General features: G+C 39.1%; 1 protein-coding gene across 12 annotated transcripts in view; it reads left to right on the top strand.

Annotated features, from left to right (window-relative positions):
• atp2b2 (ATPase plasma membrane Ca2+ transporting 2) overlaps nucleotides 1-21,422 on the top strand; it is a 329,843-nt gene that overhangs the window by 288,184 nt on the left and 20,237 nt on the right. For 8 of the 12 annotated variants that reach the window (XM_057845541.1, XM_057845546.1, XM_057845545.1 and 5 more), the window contains 5 exons: nucleotides 1,393-1,584; nucleotides 2,945-3,158; nucleotides 10,701-10,912; nucleotides 11,015-11,122; nucleotides 15,086-15,268. In XM_057845541.1, the coding sequence (XP_057701524.1) occupies nucleotides 1,393-1,584; nucleotides 2,945-3,158; nucleotides 10,701-10,912; nucleotides 11,015-11,122; nucleotides 15,086-15,268 (909 nt within the window). Of the gene's footprint in view, nucleotides 1-1,392; nucleotides 1,585-2,944; nucleotides 3,159-10,700; nucleotides 10,913-11,014; nucleotides 11,123-15,085; nucleotides 15,269-18,954; nucleotides 19,145-21,422 lie in introns of all 12 variants that reach the window. The other 4 variants (XM_057845549.1, XM_057845547.1, XM_057845548.1 and 1 more) reach the window with 2 other exon arrangements.

Raw genomic sequence — 21,422 nt, 5'->3', positions numbered from 1 at the left:
CGAGCTGAAAACTAAATAGATATTTGAAATCTGATAAGAATCGGCAAAATATGTATACACGTAGTCCCCGGGTTACGACATACTCGACTCACGCGATTTCGACTTTACGACGCGTGAGTCTCGACCGCCATTTTGTCTGCAGTCGTTTTATTTATTTATTTTATTTTTAGTCACATAAACAGTACCTTATTGTACCTCACCGTATCTTACTTTCTACTTTACTTTATTAATATGACGTTCTATCCTCACTAAACGTGAAGTTGTTCAGATGTACAGACATTAAACACTTGTGCTTTTTGAAGCTTTTTACTTCCTTCACTTTTGCAAAGCTGGAACACTCATAAGTTCACTTATGTTCAAAACAACATGCAATTGAACAATAAAACACTTGACACAAAACAATTGGTGTTTAAACGTCCATCTAGTCTGATAAATATGTAAATTTAGTATATTAAATTAGCCTAATTTTCCTAACAAAAGTCTGCTAGCTTAAATGCTACAGACGTATTTACAATTCTCATAGCAAATCACACACACGTAACTCCACAAACTGTAGCTGTAAACTTAATTACAAATGCATACACAGATATACATTAGCTGAAACAACTTCCAGCCTAATGTGGACCAAACCAGAGCGCAGCTGTCCTTTATCCATGTCAGAAGAGAGTCTGCTTCTCAGTCATTAGGCGACAGTCCAGCCAGACCCAATGCTGCCACCAGAGGGCAGTGTATCCTCCATCATTAAACAAAATACAATACCCTTGGATTTTTTGGATAGTTATTTTGGGGTACATAAAGGGTTAATTCCGGTTATTCGGAAATTCTTGTTACATCACCAGCCTAGGAACGGACTTCGTTCGTAACCCGGGGATTACCTGTACTGTATATACTTTTTTCGTTTGAGAAAATGGCAAAAGAATAGTTGCGGATAATTTGCACAGTAAGGGTATATATAAAGACTGCACAGTCTATTTTAGTGGCTGCTTTTATTTGCATTGTACTTGTAAAAGCACAGTACAGCAGGTTTGTTGACAAAATTTCAGCGTTGTTTACCTTAAAAATGTGCACCATGAAACGCCAAGACAGCAAACATTGATCAGATATCTGATAAGATGCAAACCAAATAAACAGTCATTTTGATGATTTATGGAAAATTGACATCTGCAGCGGAAATTGCATTTAAATGTGATATATGTAACCATGGTGAATAGCACTAAGAAACGAACACCTTTGGGGTATTTTTTTAGTTGTTTTCTGCACCCTATGAAGTGATTGTTTTATTAAACCAAACATTTTATCCCAAAGGCCTCATATCTATTTTTGACACCATGTGGGAAGTGTCTTGATTCAGTGAAATGTCTCACAAATGTTATTCATACGCTTCTTACCAAGGGCATCGCCGGCACTGATGTAGCCAAGGAGGCCTCTGACATCATCCTGACCGACGACAACTTCAGCAGCATCGTCAAGGCGGTGATGTGGGGCCGCAACGTCTACGACAGCATCTCCAAGTTTCTCCAGTTCCAGCTCACGGTCAACGTGGTCGCCGTCATCGTTGCGTTCACGGGGGCTTGCATCACACAAGTACGCATAAGCTTAGATGTACAGTGGGGCGAATAAGTATGTAGTCAACCACCAATTGTGCAAGTTCTCCTACTTGAAAAGATTAGAGAGGCCTGTAATGGCCAACATGGGTAAACCTCAACCATGAGAGACAGAATTAAAAAAAAAAAAAAAAACAGAAAATCACATTGTTTGATTTTTAAAGAATTGATTTCCAAATTAGAGTGGAAAATAAGTATTTTGTCACCTACAAACAAGCAAGATTAAAGGCTACTATCAGTAACACACTGCGACGCCAGGGACTCAAATCCTGCACTGCCAGACGTGTCCCCCTGCTGAAGAAAGTACACGTCCAGGCCCGTCTGCGGTTTGCTAGATAGCATTTGGATGATCCAGAAGAAGACTGGGAGAATGTGTTATGGTCAGATGAAACCAAAATAAAACTTTTTGGTAGAAACACAGGTTCTCGTGTTTGGAGGAGAAAGAATACTGAATTGCATCCAAAGAACATCATACCCACTGTGAAGCATGGGGGTGGAAACATCATGCTTTGGGGCTGTTTTTCTGCAAAGAGACCAGGATGACTGATCTGTGTAAAGGAAAGAATGAATGGGGCCATGTATCGAGAGATTTTGAGTGAAAATCTCCTTCCATCAGCAAGGGCAAAGAAGATGAGAAGTGGCTGGGTCTTTCAGCATGACAATGATCCCAAACACACAGCCAGGGCAACAAAGGAGTGGCTTCGTAAGAAGCATTTCAAGGTCCTGGAGTGGCCTAGCAAGTCTCCAGATCTCAACCCCATAGAAAATCTGTAGAGGGAGTTGAAAGTCCGTGTTGCCCAACGACAGCCCCAAAACATCACTGCTGTAGAGGAGATCTGCATAGAGGAATGGGCCAAAATACCAGCAACAGTGTGTGAAAAGCTTGTGAAGAGTTACAGAAAACGTTCAGCATTCTTTATTGCCAACAAAGGGTACATAACAAAGTATTGAGATGAACTTTTGGTATTGACCAAATACTTATTTTCCACCATGATTTGCAAATAAATTATTTAAAAATCAAACAATGTGATTTTCTGTTTTTTTTTTCCACATTCTGTCTCTCGTGATTGAGATTTACCCATGATGACAATTACAGGCCTTTCTAATATTTTCAAGTGGGAGAACTTGCACAATTAGTGGTTGAGTAAATACTTATTTACCCCACTGTATGAACTCAAACGCGTGTAATGGATTATGTTCTGCAATGATCAGCAGTTTCCCCGAAACCATCGATGTGGACTCACAAACTGGACTAATATCATATCTAAAATTGTGTTATAACACAGTTCATGTGTGGGCTGTTTGCATCAATATATATAGTTGTGTCTTGGTCTCCTCAGGACTCTCCACTGAAGGCAGTGCAAATGCTTTGGGTCAACCTCATCATGGACACTTTCGCCTCGCTGGCCCTGGCTACTGAGCCCCCCACGGAGTCTCTACTCAGAAGGAAGCCTTACGGACGCAACAAGCCTCTCATCTCCAGCACAATGACAAAGAACATTCTGGGACATGGCGTCTATCAGCTCATCATTATCTTTCTCCTCCTCTTTATCGGTACTGACTATTTCCGCATCACGGCGAACATTTGAATTCAAAATTCGCAGGGTATTTCGCTGTACAGCTAGTGTCATAGGCAGAGATTGGGGACATTCGGAGGGGGCAGTGACTCCCTGGTGGCCGAGAAATGTCATTGCATATAATTCACGTTCCTATAAATGAATTTAAAGTGGAAGTTCAGTATTTTCAACATAAGGTTTAATTAGTCAGTGGAGTTGATTTCAACAAATTCCATGCTGTTTGGTAATTGTTTGTTAGTTTCAGTGCTCTGGAGTGGCTAAGCTAGCACGAGTCAAAGGTGCCTGCTTAGCATACCAATAAAAAACAAAATATGCTCGCATGAGAATCACCAAAGACATATGCAGTCAATAGTGTTGGCTGTGTTTTCCGAATATAGGTATTAAAACTTACCATTGCATGTCAATAATTGTTGTATGAACACAACATTTGTGTTCCCGGAGGAAACTGGCGAGTGGGAACTGACATTTTGTGTTAAAAATAAGTTACATGGCCAACAAAATCCATCCCTTTTTAGTGAAACCATGTGCCTCTCATTTTATTGGCTGTCAAGCATCATCTGTGCAAGACAAAATTGAGGGCGTTGCAACCCGATAACTGTCACAGGCTGCCTTTGAGCATTGTTGTTTTTGGCAGCCTTTTTTTATTTTCATCTTAGGCTACGTCTAAACTAGGACTGATAATGGCCTTAAACGTGTGATTCGTTGGACCAGCACGTCGGCTACACTAGTATGCCTATTATCCGTATATTAGTTGTTGGACGGATAATGTAGGCGGGTAATATTACCCGCCGCCTACGCGTCACCTCATATGGACTGCTGTCTCCGTACAACATTCGGATATTCAGGAAAGGACGTCATGCAATCGTTGTTTTTAGTGCGGCATGACAGCATTGTAAACAATGGAGGAGGAGGATCACGACGTGGCATTCCTGCTCCTCTTTGTTTTTCCCACACATTTTTCTTGAACATTCAAACTACGTCTCAATAATATGCTTCAATTCAGTGCTATTTGCGGTCCTCCCATCGCGGAAGAGGTGGAGATGAGCGTTTTTTACAGAGCTCGTCGAGTTGTCGCTGATCAGCCAGCTGCCCCTCTCAACTCAGTGCCGACCAAACATGAGTACTGTATATAAAAATGCGTAGAGGAAAATTAAACCCCGAATAGTGACCTGCGTGGTACCCCCAGTCAAAGGCGCGCAATCAGTTTTTCTCCATGACATTTCTGCCTTCCAAAACTGTCAACACTTCCAGGATCGCCACTTTTATGCACAAGCAGTCCTGGTTGCGGCTTCCAGGAAATATACGCAGTGCCACACATATGCTTCTATTTGTTATTTTCCAAGTGGTGAGAGCGCAACTGAGTATCGATTATAACATCCCAAGTAATGATGTCAAGCTTTCGTTGTTTCATAAAGATTTATTTCAATCACAACTCGGCGCCTGCTCATAAAAGCCGAGCGTACTCTCCCTTCACTCTCGCTCCTGCGTGATGCATTCAATTGCAATCTCGAAATAAACAGTGATCACAAAATAATGACAGTCTAGAAGGTGTAGTAATTTCGAAATTTGCCGCGGGCGAGTAATGAGTTTCCGTTTCAGACGTAAACCGCGCGGGGTATGACGTAACAGATGAGGCTTCTCCTTTCTAAGCATGTGTAGTTTGCTTAAATGCAGGCGTACCTTGCAGAAGCGGGGGGAGGGCGGGCCTCGAACGCACCTTAAACAAAGTGTGGACAGCTGTAAAAATAGTCAGCAAAATACCCTGGAGAAAATTATCTGTCCAGTATAGACGCAGCCTTAGTCTTTTGGACGATAATACTTATTAGTCTTAGTCATATTTTAGTCATCTCAAAATGTGTTTGTCTTCGTCTAGTTTTTGTTGACGAAAACTCCAGGCTAATTTACCCTAGGTTTCGACGACATTTCCAAAAAATATGTTTGTCTGTAAAATTTTAAAAATTTACTCCAAAAATAGATAAATAAATAAATGTTTCCAAATATTTCGAATTAACATTGATAGACAAGGACATATTGTAGCGTCTACAATGACAATGCCAACGTGGAACTGTACATTATTTTCAATTAATTATACCCACCTGGACGCCACGAACTGCATGTAAAAAAAGAAGTTATCAGAGATTTTAAGAGGACGCGCGCCGTTTGCAATAGCCTAATTCCTAATGACGAATGCTATGCTAATGCTAAGAGTTACATTTAGTGTGCGATGATCACTCAGAATAGCTGGATAGGTTCTAATGAGGACCAGAATTGGACACCCCTCGGCTAAAGCAACATGCATATTCTCGCTGGCCAAGATAAGAAAAAAAATCTTACCGTGTGTCCAAGCTTTGAGAGGAGAGGACACAGGCGAGTTGGGGATTGGGGGGGCCGCAGCACGTCAAATGAGTGACACTGCTACAATGCAGGCTAAGTACATACAAAATGGCACACATTGTGATAATGTGACAGAAACTGCGCATTTCCATCAGAGGAAAACTGGCATAATGCTCGTTATGACTCCCAAAACAAGTTTTTAGCTCGTTATCGTCTCGTCATCGTCTTGAAAAAAGTGTTCGTTTACGAAATATTTTTGTGATCGTCATCGTTAACAAATACAACACTGCCTTTGAGAAAGTCTGTTTCAATGCAATCCGATTGTCTCACACCATTAGTCAGAATCGTGACTCTTCGGTTTTGATACTCATATCATTACAGGCTTAGTGACAGTCTGCTCTGCTCGGATCAACACATTCACTATAAACCAGACAAGAAAATGGGACTCACTGTTTTTTTTTGTCTGTGTGGGGTGGAGGAACACGTGTAGGTGTCACACACCTACACCTGCATCTGCATTCTCATGGAGTAAAAATAGGCAGGCAAGAGAACGCAGACGCCGTTCTCAAAGTTACATTACTGGTCAATATTCATCAACAAATACTGGAGAGGAACATATAGGACGTGTCAGACTTTGCGGCTCTGCAATGAAAAATATTGACACGCCAGACTTTCTGTGACATGGTCGTGAGGCGTCTGAGATGCCAGATAGGCAGTCGATGGATATGTCATACTACATGAGGCGTCGTGACACTCCCACCCCCGACTTCGTACTGCAATGACGAAATCTAAAACACACCAGATAACAATCCTAAAATCAATTTTTGGTGGGATTCTTTTTTATAGACATATTTTTATTAGGGCTGTCAAACGATTAAAATTTTTAATCGAGTTAATTACAGCTTAAAAATTAATTAATCGTAATTAATCGCAATTCAAACCATCTATAAAATATGCCATATTTTTCTGTAAATTATTGTTGGAATGGAAAGATAAGACAAGATGGATATATACATTCAACATACGGTACATAAGGACTGTATTTGTTTATTATAACAATAAATCAACAAGATGGCATTAACATTATTAACATTCTGTTAAAGTGATCCATGGATAATAAGACTTGTAGTTCTTAAAAGATGAATATTAGTACAAGTTATAGAAATGTTATATTAAAACGCCTCTTAATGTTTTCGTTTTAATAAAATTTGTAAAATTTTCAATCAAAAAATAAACTAGTAGCCCTATTCTGTCCTCAATGTGTGTGAGTACACAAATTGAAAGATAGCGAACATAAGTTCCAAAAACAAATCAGACGGTGTGGCAAAGTTGCATGGGCTTTACTGAAGTCATCTCTTTTTGACAGGAGCACGTTTCTTGTATTTTTGTAAAACTGAAAATAACAAGGCAATGTGTCAATAACGTGCATGAATCACAAAATAACATAAAATGTACACACACGTTTCCATTTGAGCAGTAGCACTAGCCAATTAGCTCACAAGCATCTAACAATGTAACTGCATTTCACCATATAGGTGAACAAATTCAAATACACATCATCAATAACTATCTAATGCTCATGAGTATAAACAAAGAAGGAATATAACTCACAAGCGGTGCATGTATTAGACACAAACAGTGTGATGGGGCTATAAGAACTGCCACTGAATACTGGATGCGGACGTTAGCTGGTCTGAATAGGACTGTCTATTAGTGTGAGTTCGCGTCGACATATAATCACGTCAGAAAAGCGCGCCGAAACCCAAATAATCAGCTGCACTGAATCGCCAGCAGAGGGCGACATTACGCCAAATAACATATGCAAGTCACACCCAAGCGCCAGCAGAGGGCGGAAAAACTCCATAAAACACAATTAACAAGTTGGCCTTTCACTGCACTGACATTTAAATCTGTCTGAGCGGGCCTAGTGCGTTAATTGCGTCAAATATTTTAACGTGATTAATTAAAAAAATTAATTAACGCCCGTTAACGCGATAATTTTGACAGCCCTAATTTTTATATTTTAAGTCTAGCACTATGAAATACAATACATGCTGATGGTTGTTTGATTACAGAAGCTCTTCTAGTATTGATAATCAGCTCTGAAATTGCTCGTTGTTGCTCCGCATTTTTCCCAAAGATAGTTCGTCTTTATCAGTGTTAGATTATGCTATTTTAGTCTCAGTTAATGATGACTACATTTTCACTAAAAATAAGACTAGCTGGACAAATCCAACAAGGTTATGCTGGATTGGTTGCGTTTTGGTACTGGTGTTGTTGGTACAGAATTCAGCAAATGCCAGATTTCTTGGCAGGGCCATTGCCCTTTCATGCATCATAGCTATAAGTAAATGCACGATTGCACGTGTCAATAGATTAACATTGGAAAATCATGTTGTCATTTAAAAATTGCTTTACCGTTAAGAGATTATGGGTTCGAATCACATTTTAAGCCTGTCTATGTGGAGTTCACATATGTTTTGCATATGTGTGTGTTTTATCTCATGGTACTCCGACCCCTCCTACATGAGAAAGACATGCATGTTAGATATGTTCAGAGGTGGGTAGAGAAGCCAACTATTTTACTCAAGTAAGAGTAGCATTACTTCTAAATAATATTTCCCAAGTCATCCAAAAATATGTTCAAGTACAAGTAAGAAAGTATTCGTTGAAAAGAAAACTCAAGTCATGAGTAACATTGTGAGTAACTGCGTACAATGTCAGATTGTTTTCTTTTAATAATGGTCTATTTTTTTCTCAGCACAACGTCATCTATATATTTACTGTTATTATGAATGTATACTGTACTATAGCCCAGTGGTCCCCAACCTTTTTTGCACCACATACCGGTGTAATATTGGCCATTTTTTCATGGACTAATATGTGGCAGAAAATGACAGTAAATATTAAATGACATGACGGGGCTAAAAATGTATTTCCCCTGCACTTAATGAAATTCACCATATGCTGAATCAACCTTTTTTAACAGCAGCCTCTCCTAAAACTTGACAGCAAATATCCTCGGTCACAGGCATAATAAGTTCTTTTCCTATCGTGAAAGGTTTTCTGCCTTTGGCAATATAGTTTGCCACGGGGTATGATGCTCTGAGTGCATTCGCTATTTTTGCCTAGTTTGCTAGCTTTAAGCACCACGTTATGCAGAATGGATTTGGTTGTAGACTCCTCTTCAGGCAGGTGTCTTTTTCGCCATAAAAAAGCTGTCCAAAGATGTTGCCACTCGCAGCACACAGCCAATAGCAGCTAACGTTATTGACTGGGCTGCTATAGGTATGCAACCACCCCAGTAATGGCGGCCAACTACTAGAGGGCAACGTACGCAAATCTCCACTCATATTAGACAAGAGCCACAGGCCAGATTGCGGATGTTAACAAATTATAATTTCTCCGTGGCCCAGTAGCAAATGCGCCATGGACTGGTACCGATCCTCGCCCCGATGGTTGGCAATCCCTGTTCAGTTGCTTTAGACTAGAACACTTTGACCCATTACCTGTCCAAAGAGCATGAGTTGCCTCTAGTGGAAAAAAAAAAAAAAAACATTGTTACCTCTGAATGGTATAATGGAGTCATGTGTTTATTGTTGAGACATTTCATTGGTGAAACAGGTAGCACTACTGTCACCATCCCTGGCAAAAATAAAGCCAATATATAGAATAAAGAGGAAAAATGCAACGACTCTAATGTAGCCCAAAGTAGCGGAGTAAAAGTCGTGTTTCTTCTTCAAAAATCTACTCAAGTAAAAGTAAAAAGTATTGTGTCATAAAACTACTCGTAACTACGTAAGAAGTACTTTTTTCTCAAATAGTTACTCTTACAGAGTAAATGTAACGCGTTACTACCCACCCCTGGCTATGTTGAACAACTACGGACATGAAATTGTCTGTACTGTTGGTGTGAATGTGCGTGTGGATGTGAATATCCAGTAATTGGCTAGTGACAGTTTCAGGGTTTTTATGCCTTTCACCCAAACTCAGTGATAGGCTCAAGAGGCAAACCTCTGGGGTAAGGTAATGAATGAATCCCCGAAAGTGCTGTAATATCTTGCATTACCAGAGGTCACCACAGGAGGTTGGCTTTAAGACAGAGCAAATAGAAGTCGATTAATGCTATGGGTGACATTACCAAGGGTTCTTATTTTTTCAATGAATAGACTGCAGTTCACTGTGACTTTTCTGACAAGTTGCACAAGTACTAAAGAAAATGAACAGATGGATAACTCAACTTTTGTTATACAACACTTTAAACAACCAAAGTTATACACAAAGGGCTGTGCGTTAGCTAAGAATCAAACATATGTGGCTTAGTCCTTGGTAGCTCGAGGAGCACCTGCTCAGCAGACTTGAATCACCTGCCAAGGGCCTAAAAATAAAGCAGCTCAGCGAGCTGGGGACATATTTAAACAAAAAATAATATACGTTTAAAATGGACTCTAAGGGCGCTTTCACACTAGCAGTGTTTGAGTTATTTTTCTTAGATAGTCCACTTCAATTTGTAAATGTGAACGCGCATCCAAACTCTAGTTCGGACCAAACAAATGAACTCTGGTCCGCTCAAAAATCGTGGGAATACAAGTAGACCAGGGTGCACCAATGCTACATTACGTGCAGCATCACACCACACTCCCTCCCCTCCACTCTGCTCCGATAAAGGTATTTCCTCTTCTAAATTTGTCCAATCAATGAGTGCTTCTTTCGTCCAGGTGATGCTACTCGAAAAGTTCGGTTGGCGTAGTGTAAATACAAGACCTTTTCTACAAGTCATTTGCAAGTGCTGTTGTGAGATAGCTCTCCAACTGGACCCTGGCCCTGTTGATCTAATGTGCAAGTGCCCTAAAATGTACAAGAAGCAAGTGAAAGGACATTAAATTTGGAGCGCTTTATCTTATGAGCTCCAGTTGAGCGTGTGGCTGCAGCATTTTGAGACAACTAGAGCTGGCTTAGGGAGAAATGGCTGGCTGCACATTACAGTAATGTAGATGCGATGTGACCCAAAAACAAAAGAGAAAAATCACTGTCCAGTTCAAAACTTGTGTTGTATTTTGATAGTATGTCAATAGGCCCAAGTCGACAAGTCTCGGTCGAACCACTAATGCTGGATGGTTTCTTTATGACAGAAAGTTTATTTAATACATTGTAAAGTGACTTCATATTTTATTTTCCTCCACAGGCGAGCAGATCTTTGACATCGACAGCGGTCGCAACGCACCCCTCCACGCACCACCCTCGGAGCACTACACCATCATCTTTAACACCTTCGTCATGATGCAGCTCTTTAACGAAATTAACGCCCGGAAGATACACGGCGAGCGTAATGTCTTCGAGGGTATCTTTAGGAACCCCATCTTCTGCTCCATTGTTTTTGGCACCTTTGCTGTGCAGGTAAGTTACTTCTTTTTTTTTTACTATTGTTTTAAAACAGTACCTGTTAAATTTAGAAAGTGTAACTTTTGACACCACAAATTCACGTATGTGTGTCTTTAGATAATAATTGTACAGTTTGGAGGGAAGCCATTTAGCTGCCAACCTCTGGACCTGGAGAAATGGATGTGGTGTGTTTTCCTCGGCTTGGGAGAGCTCGTCTGGGGTCAGGTGATGAACAAAATCTTTGCACTCGGTATACATTGCTTCTGAGTGTCCAGTCTTTAGGTGTATTTAGCTTAACCACCACATTAGATCTATTAACAAATACAGCATGACTTTTTGTCTCAAAAAATGCTGATTTTTTTTTTTTTTTTTTAACGCTTTTACATTGAAAATTCTAAAAAAAAAACTTTCTTTTGTTGCGCTACAATGTATTCTTTTAACAAACTTTGTATGTCCCAAAATGTAATGGTGCTCCCAAAAGAATACGGCTTTATGCCTATTCGATTATGACAAATATAATACGAACCTCAAGATGATGATATTACTTTTGCCGCAAATATAATTTCCATTATAAAGTGACATGCCTGTAAGAGTCCTTATTAATCAAGGTGTTTTTTTTTTTTTCACTTTTATGTGTGGCAGTTATGACTTGAGATATTATGATCTTTTCTCTTCAAAATATAACCTTCAATCAGTGGCGTTCCTAGCCTACATGGTGCCCTGGGCAACAAGACACAATGGGGCCCCCCAAAAAAACACCACAAATTTTTTTTTTAAAAAACAACAACAACGGTTGACCCACAAAATACAGAGCATGAAGTATACTTAGCACAAACCAACAATCAAAACACAGTACATTGATCTGTTGTTTTTCGCGGTTAATTGGGACCAAAACGTGCCGCGATAGGTGAAAAAAAGCGAAATAGCGCCTCCACAATTTTTTGTTTGTTTGTGTTTTTTGTGGGGGAGCTACTAAAAAATTTTTTCTGTGTGTGTGTTCTATGTATTTATTCAAATTTAGCATTATATATACTGTATATATATATATATATATATATATATATATATATATATATATATATATATATAATAGTGTTAACACTATCAAACCAATTGAAAGTGCACAACAATAAATATGTGTAAGAGCATATTAATTTAACATCACAAACACTAATAAAATATTAATATAGAAATAATAAAGTGTGGAAATTTCTATCTGTGGCTAGATGGCTCAGATATGTTGATCACTACAGGGGCTCCGGTTAGAGAGCACAGGAGATGAAATCAAATACTTTTTTGGGCTCATATGCAGGCGTGTATACATGTACACACATTTAGTATCAGGTGAGCATACATACAACAGCATAGTGTCAACATTCACAGACCTCTTAATGTGCAGAGATGGGTAGTAAAGCGTTACATTTCTCCGTTACATTTGAGAACATTTTGATGGGAGAAATTAACCGCTACGGCTTTGGAGTCATAATTCACAATATTTACGTAAAATAAATGCTAACTGTCCAGTTTTTTTGCTTTTAACCAAGAATCGAGACCTTTTAACATTCACATCTATAAAGAATTCAGGAATTTAAGCATTTATTCTCAAGAATTTTCAACGTAAAAAGCTCTTTGTCTGTGTTTCCACTCGGTCAGCTTTAAAAGAGATTGGCCCACTAATCGGCCCTGCGCCCCGTGTCCCATCAATATATTTTGAAGAGTATGGCCATACTTTTTACTTTAACTTGAGTAGATTTGTGAAAAACAAATGCTACTCTTACTCTGGACTACACAAGTCATTACAATTTACCTCTTTATTTTACATATCAGTTTTTTTTTTTACTTTAAAAATTGTTTTGGGGGCCAGAGACGCCAACAGTAGTGCTAACAGTTTCACCAATGAAACGCCGCAATAATAATCACATGACTCCATTATAACCATCAGACTCAAGCTTGACATTCTATTATCACACCGGCCTGTTCAATCACATGGCGTCTTCAAAGCACTGTAAAAAATAGAAGTATTTAACATAGTGTGCCACCGTCAACATCACTCGAAAGTGCAAATTTTAACCTCTTTCCCAGTTTTTACTTGGCACCAATTGACAATGGTTAACTGGAGGTATGATCCTTTTAGTTTCATAATAGGAAATAAGTTTTCCCCACTAGAGGGCACTCCTGCTCTTTGGACTAATGATGCTTAATTTCTGTAGATTCTGGAATTCAGTGTTTTTTGTTTTTTTTTGAGTGTATTTCTTTGGCTTAATGTGGTTATGTAATAGGTAATAGTACAGTATAAGAATATCAGTTCATTTAGATAACTTTGTGCTGAAAAAAAAAAACATTGTTTTAAAAAAAAAAAAAAAAAATCTAAATCAAACATTGTAGGCAGTTTAGCACAATGTTACTCATTACTTGAGCTACTTTTTTACCCTTACTTGATTACATTTTTTAGATAAGTACTTTTGCCTGAGTAATATTATTTTGCAGTAACGCTACTCTTACTTGAGTTTAATTTTTCGCTACTCTACCCACCTCTGTTTATGTGTTTGGCGAATTTAACATTAAACCGCTTCATTTTAACTATAAACCAACTATATTTAACTTTTGCACGCTATCTCCCTTCAAACCACTACAATCGCTGCTCACATTAATTATTTTGATATGATGATAACAGTTGAAGCCAATAAAAAACAAGCTAACCACTATGAAATTAGGAGTGTGAACAATAAAAATATGGACACAAAAAGAAATTTACCATAACTATTGCTCCACTTAGCATTGTGAGGTATGTTCCTGATCTACAGTATGTGCAGCGCCTTTAATTGACTTTACAAGGCATGCTCACATCGTCATTGAAGGAGCAGACGCATGAACCTGGAAACGCAGAACTGAAAATAAAAGAACGAGCAGTTTCCAAAATAAAAGTGCTGCTCTAAGTACAAAGTAAATTAATTTAACGTCTAAACCAGGGGTGTCCAAACTTTTTGCAAAGGGGGCCAGATTTAGTGTGGTAAAAATGTGGGGGGCCGACCTTGGCTGACGTCCTTTACGAAGAACAATATATTTAAGTACATTTAAGCAAGCCATTCTGTGTGTCACATTTGCTTTATTATTATTTTTTAATTAATCATTTCAACAATCTCGCAACTAGCCTTTGTGGCTTACTCTTTCGACTCTCAGGCTCTTGCGAAATACTGCTGCTGTGAAATTCTATCTTCAAGTTGCTTCAATTTCTCGCTGCGTATCTTCCCTATAATCTTGTCGTACATGTCAGAATGTTTGGTATGGTATTATCGCCTCACATTGAACTCTTTAAAAACAGCGTCTGTCTCTGCAAATGAGGCAGACAGAGTTGTTGCGTATTTTAGTGGAAAAAAAAAAAAAACAGTCACAGTCACAGTCATCTTTCTTTTTATTGTTGATTGTCCCCATTTTAGAAAATTGGAAGTAAAGGGTCACACGGGGTAATGTTGCTGAGAGTGCTGCTGCCTTTCAGTGGGTAAATGAGGAGCAGCATTTAGTGTGTAAGCTACTTCATATAATGCTAGCAGCACTGCTGACCAATTTATTAAGTCTGTGTGCGGGCCGCACGTAATTGATTTTATGACAGAAGCTGGGGGCCGGATGAAATTTGACCACGGGCCGCATTTGGCCCCGGGCCAGACTTTGGACATGTCTGGTCTAAACTATTAAACTACTTCTTAATAGAAAGAATACATATAGATTGTACAACTAGGTTAAATATTCAAGTAATAATTAAAAAAAAAATTAAGATTCTTCGCACATTAACAACCAAAGTCAACCCTATGTGAGTCACAATGTTGACGGATTCAATCCCCACTCCCACCTCCTTCTCCTTTTGTGGTTGTCTGCAGATAGTAACTGCAGCCTGCAGGGGGCGTCACTACAATGCTAAGGACGCAAATTATAATAGCAGACAATCACTCACGTGCACCTCCGTGCATGCGCCCCTAGCAGTTTGCCGTCCCATGCGACCGCCAACCCGACAGTGCCAGGAACGGCCTTTGCCTTCAATCCAAATGTTTTAGATCAGTGTTCAAGCAGTAATACATCATATCAATCACATCACATTTATTGGTTGCATTTAACATCTACTCACTCACAAACGCATACGCATATACAAACACCTGTGCACACAGAATCTAACATGTCCTCTGTTGGTCTCAGGTGATTGCGACAATCCCCAACAGCAAGCTGCGCTTCCTGCGGCGGGCCGGCCAGCTCAGCCAAAAAGACGAACTCCCGGAGGAGGACGTAAATGAGGAGAACGAGGAGATCGACCACGCTGAGAGGGAGCTAAGACGAGGGCAGATTCTCTGGTTCCGAGGACTCAACCGCATTCAGACTCAGGTGAGGCGTTCACCAAGCGTTTTAAACTACAGGGCGTCCCCGACGAAGTGTAATTGTTGCAAAATGTTTGTTATCTAACTCCGCCATGGAAAATGCATGATCTCAAGATGAATTAAGTTCACAGACACGCAGCTGTCGCTCGGGCTTTGAAAGTGACTGGACGGGTGGAACACCGTCAAGAAGATGGTTCTTGGACCCTGACCTCTGCAGACCGCTATCACTGTGATATTCAAGACATTTTAATTGTTTTGTGCGCAATGGTTTCATCTCATCATGTGATCTGAGACTGATCTCTGACGGTCCGTTGTGGAGCTACCACATCATAATGGTAACACAGATTTATGTCCCACAGAGGCTTCATAAAAACAATCATCTTGAGGGGAAAAACATTTGTAAAACACACTCAAACCTTTGGCACGGAAGACCTTAACACAACATTAAATATGAAACATATAGTTAAGAAACTTGACTGTAAAAACATGACAGTACAGTCAGACCACACAGGAAGGTGGGACTCAGAAGAGAGGCAAAATAATGAATCCCGACCTAAGCACTAGTTAACTTTTTGGACAGTGGCGGTTTTAAAATCCCTACCTTGCACTTTTTACAAGGTCCAAAGTTTGCTTAAATTGTCCAATATACTTTTGTAATGTATACCAGCATTTAAAAAAAAAATTACAAATTTAAAAATAATTTTGAGATTAATTTGGTTTGGAAAAATGCCCAGGTTGAGCAGGTACCAATTACCAAGTAGAAAGAACTTGAATAATAAATTGCCTTTCTATGCCAATAGGATGCAGAGTTCATTTATTTCCAAGCACTTTGTCTTCCAATGGCTATTGCAATCAATTGACAAACCAAAGGATGTCAAACCAGGTTGGAGACTTACAAAATATGAAATGATTTTTGATGGCATGGAACCTTCAACAATTCGGGAGGTTCTTTGATTGATTAAATCCTTGATAAATTAAAACAGGACATACATGTATATATATTTTATATGATTCAATTATTACATGACTTGCTTACAGTCAGTGTTTGTAATCTTGCTTTAAAAAAGTAATTAGTTAGTTACAAATTATTTGTCCCAAAAAGTCATTGAGTTAGTAATTCAGTTACCTCATTGGAAGAGTAATTAGTTACTATTACTTGTCCTGTTCTACACGTTATTACATTATATATTCTATAACATCTTTCACATCAAAGAGGTTTATATTAATTGGTTGACGAATTAGAACACTATATACAGAATTTTAGAACATTTGGTATTTCTTTGTTTTTAGTCTGTTTTATACATATACAATATTAGTCTGCTGAGAAAACACAAATGTAAACTGACCGTTAACCAGTGCAAATCTCAAACTGTATGTTAGGCCTACTGCACAAGAAGCACAACACTATCCTTAAATATTCCTTAAAGTAACAATATTAAATATTGAAAATAATTCAAGTACAAAAACCAATACCCAAAAATGTAAACTTTCGTAAAAGGACTCATTCTTGCCTTTAATTTCAATTAGCAAGAAGTAGTGCTAGTTTCTGTCGATTTGGTCTCCCCGTCGAATATGTCGATATCCAAAGCGCTACTGAGCATGCGCATGGCAACCCACCAGGGGTTATCAAAGGTCAAATATTCATCAAGTCGGTCTACCATTTTGACGACGACGTTGTTGATGTTGCTGCAAGTAATAATTTTGAATTACAGATAGTACCCGGGTTACGACGTACCCGACTTGCGTGATTTCAACTTTACGATGCCGGAGTTTTTTTTTAATTTTTATTTTTATTTTATTATTATTTTTTTTAATAATGTTGACTTTTGTTTTGTGATGCATCCTTTTATCTTGCCGCAGGAAGCATAGAGCATGTAGTAGTAATGGCAGTATGGCACGCGAGTGAGAGCGCATGTAAACGCGAAGAAGAATGTATTTGCGCACACGAAGAAGAGCGCATGGGCACGCACACACGAGGAAGAGTGCATTTGTTCAAACGATGAAGTTGCGCAGCCGAGTGAGATAGCGATGGGATAGATTACAGCTGCAAGCCTGCGTGCACATTTGTTGCTTGTGAAGCATCCATGGAGGCAACACCTGTATATACCACCTTTTGTACTGTTTATTGTGCGTTTTCAATTGTGGTCGAATACTTGGGGCGAGTTGATATGATTGTTTTTGATGATGTGCAGACGCTAACTGATAGATGCTAATTATTTGTGTGGATTGTTATTGCTGTATCAGCAGCTACTTACAAACATAAATTTGAATTGCTAGTATTGAAGATGAAACTGATTTAATATCATTTTTATTTTAGTTACATTCAGCAAGTGTTGATGTCATGAGCAGCTGAATAAAGTCATCAAACCAAACAGACGTCTGACACAGTCATTTCAGAGTTTAAGCTCGCGCTTTAGCTAAGACTATAGTTGCTCCAACATCTAGGCGAGGACAGTACAATGACATATAATACATGTTTTTTGGATAGTTATTTTGAGATTCAGGGGATATTTAAGGGGAATCAAAGGGTTAATTTTGACTTACGGGGAAATTCTTATTACGTTGCCAGAGTAGGAACGGAACTTGTCCGTAACCCGGGGACTACCTGTATATTCATACTATTGTACCTTTTGACCACTAAGTTTATTAAAAAGCCTAATCATAGCAGAATATTATTCAAAGTAACTTATAAGCCTGCGAAAATATGGTACTTCTAGTAACAGTCATATTTAAAGGACGTTATAAGCCTGTCTTAATACACTATACCTATGCTACTGCAATATTATTTACAAAATGTTATATGCCTGATAAAGTGTTCCACCACTACCCATAATCTTATAAGTGTTTCAACAGTAGAAGTACCTTATATACAAGTGTCAAAACATTAGGTTGATTTGTTCGATGGGACAGCTTTCATCAATAGTCCCCGCCGTTGGGTAAAGCTGCTTTCAACAATGGGGAGTTTACTTTGATGAGGGAGCACAAATCGACAGAACAAGAAAATATTGTGATCTGCACGATCTGCCCACCTAGCCAATCATCGCGTTTGAAACGGCATCACCACCCCTTCCCTCCTCCCCCCTCCCGCTCTGCTCATTCCAGGCAAGAGGCAGCTAGTGTGTGACAAAATCAACTGTCGACAACTCGCGCTTCATTCAACCAAATTGTAGTAATGTGCCCCTTCACACCCCCAGTAACGATAACAGCGTTGCAAATTTGGGAAAAGTAATTAATTAGATTACTCACTACTGAAAAAAAAAAAAAAAAAAACACAGTTAGAAATGCTGTTATACTCTAATGCCTTTATTCACAACACTGCTTACAGTGTATGACAGTTTACTACTAATAAAAGTGAAGTTGATAAATGATGAACGATTGAGGAAAATTCGATCAAATAATCAGTTACTATTACTATTACTCTAAGTCTGATGTTTTAAAACATAGATACAAATAAAGTTGTTTGTTAATGTTAGTAACATATGTCTTTGTAACGGAGGGCTGAGAGACAAGCTCAAATCCGAAAACTTTTTTCAAGAATGTGGCCAGAAAGAATTTTGCTGAAGCAGTGTAACACCATGACCTTCAGCCTGGTCTCGTCACAATTTATTTTGTTTTGGTTATTTTGTATGGGTTCGCCACGCTCATCCTTAGCCGCCATTTGTCCTCTTCTATCCTGCTTTCTCCTCCCCGCAGATCGAAGTAGTCAACACCTTCAAGAGTGGCACCTCCTTTCAGGGGGCGGGAGCTCTGAGACGCCAGTCGTCCACAACCAGCCAGAACCAGGATGTAACCAATGTTTCTAGTCCTAGTCACGTGTCCTTGTCCAATGCCCTTTCCTCTCCTACAAGCACTGCTGCTGCCTCTGCTGCTCCGTCTACTGGCCGTGAGTCAGAACTCTGTCCGTCTGCTTGTCTGTCTGCTCGCATTCAGGGACGTCAGCTTCATCATCCTAAAAAAATTGGTGGAACCTCCAAAGTCGAATTTAACTCTGTCACCATATTATAGTTTAAAATCGGTTGTTGATTAATTTGGTTTATTTATTTGTAATGTTATTAACTGATTGATTAGGAGCAAGAGTGTCAACACTTCACTCTTGATGTAATAAAACAAGAATGTATCTTTTCGATTTTATCTCAGAAAAATACTTTGAGCACAACACTGAATGTCAAGATGTTACTTTTTGTACATTTTAACTAAACCTTGGGTAGATTGTTTATGAAGAATAATAATCATCCTTATTTGCTAGTTATGTTTTCAACACAAATGGAATTTGTTCCCAGTAGGGTGAAGGACTTCGCCCCCCCACCCCCCCCCACCCCCCACCCCAGGCCAAGCCGCACGGAAACAGCGACAGCTGAACGAAATGCCGCTCCGCTGATGTCGCTTCCGCCCGAGTCAACCGGTGGGGCGGATATTCCGCGCGTTCACTTCTTGTGTTAACCCTTTGTACTGACTCCATGTTCCAAAAGTTTGAAGAAGGCTCACCGAAAACAGGTTGACAATTTATTCGTCGACAGTGGTCAAAAAACAAGGCAAAAACAGATGATGGAGGAACAATGTTGGATCCAAAACAAGGCTACATAGAAAAGTTTCCGAGCAGCGAATCGTTTATCTCAGTGTCCAGTGTTTTTGAAGGCTGCGGTAGAGTGGGCCGGGCCGAAGGTGTGGCTGGGTGTTGTTTCGGGATCATCCCTCTTAAGCCGGTTTTGGGTGGTTAGGTTCATGCGTGGATGGGACGTCGTTGCCACAGCGACCGACGCTGGTCTTGACGCCCCAAGCGCTCGGTATCAACTTTGTTATCATGGCTGGTCGAGACGCTACTTGTTTTAGGATAGAGCGCCCTGCTCTTTGTCCTTGGAGTGGCTAGGAGAACTGATTGCAATAGTTGGTGTGTCAATCTTGCTCGTGACGCACACATTGGGTTTCTGTGATAAGATGGCGTTGTTTATCTATTCTGCTTCTTGTCATTAAACTATGGTGTGCTATTTATTTAGGTGTTTTAGAGTAGTACAAACAATCCTACAGTACATATGAGAAATACTATTGATTACCCTGATTGATTGTATTACGTGTGTTAGAGTAATGCAAACAGTTAGACGGTGCCTACGAGAAACTGCCATTTTTTCATTTCCCCCTCACCAGCCCCGATAAGGTGATTCACTTTACTGTGTCCAAGGGCATGGAGTGAAGTCTGCCTAAACTATAGTTAGATGAATGAGTTAGACTAATGCAAACAATTATATGGTGTGTGCGAGAACGGTACCTATTCCCTTCAAGGGCCACTTTAGTCTTACAACAATCAACAAACATGCTATTATAATAGAAAGTCATTTAGCAATGTAATTGTAGTGTAATTGCACATCCACTCAAAGGGTGGCAGTGGTGCGCTAATTTTTTAGAGTGCGCAGTACTTAACCAAATGAGCACGCAGTAAAGAGCAGGAGATATGAAGAGCTAAGATGAGGAAATATGATGAAGCGTATGTAGCATTTGGCTTCACTTTTAATACAGTGGGAAACGAAGAAAGACTAGTATGTTTACTGTGTCTAAAAATGCTAAGACGTCATTTAAAGACATTAGACCCCAATCACATTGATAGTACTGTGGCAAGGTGACATAATAAGTTGCTCATTGCAAAATAACCCCACACCATAGCACAGGAGCCGATACTGCCTGCAGCAAAAAGAAAAACTGCCCCTCAGTCCAATGACAATGTCGTTTTATTTCTATTAATTTTTCTTCAAATTGTTTGTCATATGGTACTTTATGTTAATGTTGATAATCTATTTGAATTTATTATTATTTATTGATTTTATCATATTTTATGTTTCAGTATCAAATGGTCAAAAATGTACCTTGAGTATAAGTTGACAGTTTGGACGTGACTTTTTATTTATTTATTTATTTATTTATTTTATATATAATTCAGGCAAATTGATGTGCTTTAAGTCTTTTCTGTTACAAACAAAACAATTCTAAAAAAGTTATACTTTATTGTAAATTGATCTATATTACTTTTTTTCTTAAATATAAAAAAAGATACAATATTATGCAAAGGTGTACTTATTATATAATTTCATAGGCAAATGTTACTATTTACAGAAGCGACAGAGTTGGGGGGGGGGTAACAGAAAATAATTGATAAGCACTGGTTTAAACAG

Source organism: Corythoichthys intestinalis, chromosome 9 (assembly GCF_030265065.1).
Source record: "Corythoichthys intestinalis isolate RoL2023-P3 chromosome 9, ASM3026506v1, whole genome shotgun sequence".
Lineage (NCBI taxonomy): Eukaryota > Metazoa > Chordata > Actinopteri > Syngnathiformes > Syngnathidae > Corythoichthys > Corythoichthys intestinalis.
This window is presented reverse-complemented; position numbering and strand designations above follow the sequence as displayed.